At 38.8% G+C, this 5,756-nt stretch overlaps 1 protein-coding gene across 1 annotated transcript; it reads left to right on the top strand.

The window, feature by feature from the left end:
* The first annotated feature begins 2,425 nt into the window (after nucleotides 1-2,425).
* On the top strand, nucleotides 2,426-3,358 carry LOC124439455 (ubiquitin carboxyl-terminal hydrolase 17-like protein C). The gene has a single exon (XM_046989680.1). It carries the CDS (start codon nucleotides 2,426-2,428, stop codon nucleotides 3,356-3,358), a length of 933 nt encoding a protein of 310 aa, XP_046845636.1.
* The last annotated feature ends 2,398 nt before the right edge of the window (nucleotides 3,359-5,756 follow it).

The raw sequence follows: 5,756 nt of genomic DNA, 5'->3' as shown, positions 1-5,756 counted from the left end.
GATGTCTTCCAAAGAAAAGAACGTTGGCAAAACATATGCTAATATTACCCCAAACAATAATTGCAACACATCAAACTATTGCTCCGATGAGCACGAAACTTTCCAGAGAATGATGGACTGCCCATATTTGCCACGACCAAATACATTCTTTATAGCCGATGTTTGTAGGTCTGCAACATTTTTTGAGTGAAGCAGAGTGGTCAAGGATCAGACCTACCACGGAAAAACCAAACACTCTTCGGTGCCCATGGACGGATATCATGATGGATCACATGAAAAAATCCAACGCCTACTGCACCTTCCAATTCGAAAGGCATTTCATCGCTAAGGAAAATTCGAGGAAAAGAAATACGCCGATTGTGTTTAATGCTACAGGTCACTGCATCTTTGCAGATTGTTCTTGCAAGTTTGTATTGCAAATCTTTCGCAAAGACTTTCTTCCCAAGAAAGTTACCGTAACTTATGACGGATCTGTGAAACACGCTGCTGGAGAGCGCCAGTCTAGGTTCATAAAGAGTGACAAACGTAAGCAACTGGCAAATCAATTTCACAAAGGACCTGGCCAACCTTCAAAAGTGTACCAAGAAATAAAAGAGGAATATCGGTAAATGCAAAGGCAGCTGGAAATAGAAATGAATGTGGTAAAATTCCAGATACTGTGAGAAAATAGCCAGTGAAGGAAGACAACAAACTCAGCTGGACAAAGACGTCATGACTTCCTTGAAGATGGCTATGGATGATTTAATTCAGCGAGAAAAACAGCGCGAGATGCCTCCCAAACAGATTGAAGGATTTGTTCAAGCAATTTCATTTTGTCCACTTTGGGTATATATGTGGAATGAAGATCAGGTGCGTCTTTGGCATTACTTATGCATGAAAGATATTGCATACATGGACGCAACCGGAACGATTGTGCAAGATTTCATGGGCAAAAGAGTACTTTATTATGCAATTATTGTTCGACACCCAAAGAAAGGAAATCCATCAGTGCCGATTGCCGAAATGATAACAAATGATCACAGTGCTCCCAGCATACGTTCCTTTATTGAGAGGTTTCGTCGAGATGAGGCAAACGTTTTCAAAGGAAACGTTCGAATACCTCGTCAGTTAAATACAGATTACTCAAAGGCGTTGATATTGGCTGCTCTGAAAGAGTTCAACGGAGAAACCCTTGCTCAGTTTTACTTCGAGCATTCAGGATTGTGCAGAGGATGGCATCAAACGAAGATTTTGCATTTATGGTTTTACATGTTGGCTGCAGTCATTTCATGAACATAATTCATAGGCGTTTGAAATCAATTATGCGTATCAAAGTCAGTACGACAAACGAGGTGTGGTATCGCTTTAACATGTATTGTGTGTCGCTGTTGGTAAACTCTAGAACCCAAGAAGAATTTGATCATATTCTTCTACCTGTTGCAATTTGCCTGCTTCATAAGACTCAAAATGATGAAGTCCAAAACGCGTTCAGCACCTTATGGAAATTGATCCATGCAATGGAGGAACGAGAACAAATCCTTGAACATGTTGAAGTGCATGGAGTCTTTTCAAATGCAGGCGATGATGATGCCGATCTTACTGAAACAGACAGAAATACAAGTCAAAATCCATTCAAAAATCATTACGATAGCTTGCTACGAAATGTCAAAGAAAGAGCGATGGAAGATGCAAAACATAGCAAGGCAAATAATAGATGCTACGCACCAGAATTTTTTGCATTCATAGAATCTTATCTTTGTGAGATGCCTTTGTGGTCTGGTGTACTTTTAGGTTCATTAGACCGATACATAGAGGAGAACGATCCAGTTTACGAAACATTACACGACTATCCGTACCTTTCATTTAAATCAGAAAACTCAAAAACAGAGGGCTATGTGGAAGGTGTCATGCGAAACTTAAAACAAGAAGATTTTCCAAACAAAAGAAGACTGCGTCCTGATGCATTTGTTTTGGAAAATTATGACAGAATTAGGCGACGAATGACAGATTTCTCGGATAGACTAACTGCTAATAAACCTACCAGAAAACAAAGACGTCCAATAAATTCTTCGAAAAATTTTCAGACGCAAACATCGGACAAAACATCTGCACAAGAAATCGATATAAAAGAAAATACAAAAAGAAGCGAAAGCAATACTATCGTAAGTTCAGATGACACTTCAGATGATGAAGTTGATGATTATTCACAAGTCAGTGAAACATGGGGGAAAAAGACTCCATCGACACCAAAAACTAATGCTAAAGTTGGACAATTCCAGCAGTCACCGGCAATTCCGTTAAGCGAAACTCCAGAAATCAATAAATGTACACAGAGTAGACGTCCACCGTCATCATTCTTAAATTTTTTAAAGGTAGTAAGAAAAAGAGCTTCTAAAATCGCCCTAACGCGTTTTTAACGAAAGAGGCAGCTAAATTATGGCTAGATATGTCGGCAGAGGACAAGTTCCGCTTCAAGGATACAAGTATGTTGACGAAAAACAAACAAAGTAAAGACAGCGAGCGTACGAAATCCAGCAAATCCATTGGTGCGTCGCACAAGATGCACGTGTCTTTGCTAAGAAAAGAATTAACAAGAGGTTTAATCAATAAGGGTAACGATTGCTGGTTGAACAGTCTTCTGCAATGTTTGCATGCATTAAAAGTTGAATACCCCGAAACAACGACAAAATGTAATCCAACTGTAGTGAAAGTACTGAATAAAACCTTGCGAATATTAAAAAACACGAATGACAAACCTTTGTATCCACAACAGCTGCACGACATTTTTAATAAGTATTTTGGTTATGCGAGTGGCCAACAACACGATATTCACGAGAGTTTTATAGTTTTGCATGAACATTGTGACGCAGGCTCCTTTAGAGGAACGTACAAATATAGAAAAATTTGTGATGTATGTGGAAAAACTCGGTTGCATGATGAGGAAACCTTCATGACGCTTTTTGCTTCCGTTGACAATGGCAACAAAACCTTAACAGAAAAAATCGAAGAGAGTTTAATCGATTCTGTATTTACACACTGTAGCACATGCAGTGTGAGGACGAATCACGTTCGCATAGGTGAACTCAAAACACTGCCTAAAATTTTATGCCTTGGTTTCAAAAGATTTGTTTCAAATGGATCAGGAGTTACGAAGAGTTGTCAGAGAGTTCCACTGCCATTAAAATTAACATTGCAGAATGATGGTGCATCGGCCACTTATCAATTATCCTCATGTGCATTGCATTACGGCTCAGGTATTGATGTTGGCCATTACACAGCTGTAATATTCAAAGATGGAAGAGTTTATGAGGTCGACGATACATTCGTCTCTGATATATCACAAAAGTGGAAGCAAAGGTGTCAACTTATGCGTACATAGCCTTTTACTCCGCTGAAAATTTTAGTGACAAAGGTTATGGAGACGAACGACAGTCGTCAACCCAACTCAGCGATGATAGTGACAATGAGGACATACCCCGAAGTACAAGCTCACCAAATTTTGTGGGCTCTGTTCATAGCACAAGTGCGCCAACCGCACAAACGAATAGTAGAGATGTCCAATCAAAGGTCGATAGTTTGCCTCCGTCAATTGCACAAAAATATAAGAAAATGTGCAAGGTATTTCACTCACTTTGTGATCTCAATGTAAGAAATGAACGTGTTGCTTCATTTAAAACACACGGATACAATCTTCTGGGAAAAGATATCAAAACTCTTGAACCTTTGGAAAAGGGTTTTTCAAACGATACATATGTTCTTTCCAACCCTGGATGGCTCAATGATGAGGTTATAAATTGTTACCTTCTATTGCTAACAAAAAATACGGAAAAGTTTGGATTGCGTAGTTTTGCATTCACGACACAATTCATGACAAAACTTCGATCCGTACGCCAGCCGAACAATAAAGAGCGCTTTCATGAAATGTTAAGGAGGCACTACCGAGGTGTTTTGTTTCATCTTTACGACGTGATTGCAATTCCTATAAATGTTGGACAAGGTAGTCACTGGTGTATGGCAATAATCAACACTGTTGAATGTTGCATTTATTTGTACGACCCAATGGCAAGAGGCAGTCAATATCTAACATTGGTAGATAATATAAAATTTTACTTCAAAGAACTTTACCGAATGAGAGGTCAATGTATCGAAATAGCAAACAAAATTTCGTGTCGGAATTCTCGGCGCATTGGGAAGACAAATTTCCAGCGCAGAATGATGCCATTAGCTGTGGTGTTTTGTCCTGGCTTATGCTCGTTATAGAATGGGCTTATATGATCATAGTCCAAATATTTTTTTGATAAACGCATTGCGACCAATAATTGCTAATGAGCTGTACATTAATGAACTCGTTTTCATTTCAAAAACAATATTTCCTCGTGACGTTAGATGTTGTCAAATACCAACGTCTTACAAGCAAAATGTCGGTCGTCTCGTAACTCTTAAATGTTTTGTAATGGGGAAATACCTAGACAGTTCCAATGGAAACACAATGATAACATTGTTTCATTAAATCAAACTTATAGCTTTACATTGGAATATCATAATTGTGGTGAGTACGTTTGTTATGTTCTTTTCAACGACGAGCAAACACATCTCACAAACACATGTATTGTTACCGCTTTATGAAAATCAATTAATGAAGAAACTAACTGTATGTCTTGCATATACCGATAAATTCATTGTTGATGCACAACTGGCTGCTCTAATGCGCCGTTGCTGCAGAAATGTCAGACAACGCAACTGGCTGCTCTAATGCGCCGTTGCTGCAGAAATGTCAGACAACGCAACTGGCTGCTCTAATGCGCCGTTGCTGCAGAAATGTCAGACAACGCAACTGGCTGCTCTAATGCGCCGTTGCTGCAGAAATGTCAGACAACGCAACTGGCTGCTCTAATGCGCCGTTGCTGCAGAAATGTCAGACAACGCAACTGGCTGCTCTAATGCGCTGAGAGACGTCTCGTATTATATCACGAGAAAATGCGGCTGTCCATGTCGGAATTGCACCACCCTATCGCGGTGTGGTTCCTAGGCATGCTGATGAGCCCTGATATTGGGCGAAACAGTCACATTCTTTAAAGAATAGAAAAAAATGAAATAGATTAGATTCAAAGTCGAAGCATCGTATAGTTACGCTATTTTGTATTAGTACTTCACTATGATGAGTCATTTCTACGATAGGAGTGAGGTCAGCTACTTTTAAAAGCAAATTAGAGCTCTGTCTCTTTCTGTCTATGTCTAATAAAGCTATCTTTCTGGTAAGATAGCTTTATTAACTTGTGTTAAAAGGCGTTGAAGGGCAACAAAAGTCAGAAAGTAAGGACATCCTAGAATATATTAGTACCAGTTGCGAAATTGTATGTTGTATGTACGAGATCAAAATGGACACTTGCACGCTTCATTTGTACGATTTTTATTGTGCGCTCGTTCGCTACGCTCACTCGTTTGTTTTCAATCCTCTTCTACTCGTGCATAAAAATCGTACGCACTCACCAACCATGAAGGAATATATTAAAATCACGTGTTAACCCTGACCATTTTACAATAAAGATGTCATTCTGATGTCGAAACATGTTTGTCATCGAAAGATGTCGTTCTGATGTCGAAACATGTTTGCGCTTAAAAATCGTCGTGTTTCTCAAATTGTAATGTTTTATTGACAAATAACTTTAAAACACCAACACTATTCTGGAGTTTTGATTTTTCGTGCTATTATTATATTCTCCTACATTATTTAAATTTCGAACCTATGAATATGTTTATTTTTTTGCAACATATTA

Source organism: Xenia sp. Carnegie-2017, unplaced genomic scaffold, assembly GCF_021976095.1.
Source record: "Xenia sp. Carnegie-2017 unplaced genomic scaffold, XeniaSp_v1 HiC_scaffold_19, whole genome shotgun sequence".
In the NCBI taxonomy this organism is placed as follows: Eukaryota; Metazoa; Cnidaria; class Anthozoa; order Malacalcyonacea; family Xeniidae; genus Xenia; species Xenia sp. Carnegie-2017.
The sequence above is the reverse complement of the archived record's forward strand: the minus strand, read 5'-3'. Positions and strand labels throughout refer to the sequence as shown.

Bases quoted from the DNA above. Each gene is read 5' to 3' on its own strand.
- LOC124439455 (XM_046989680.1), top strand. From the start codon at position 2,426: ATGTCGGCAGAGGACAAGTTCCGCTTCAAGGATACAAGTATGTTGACG.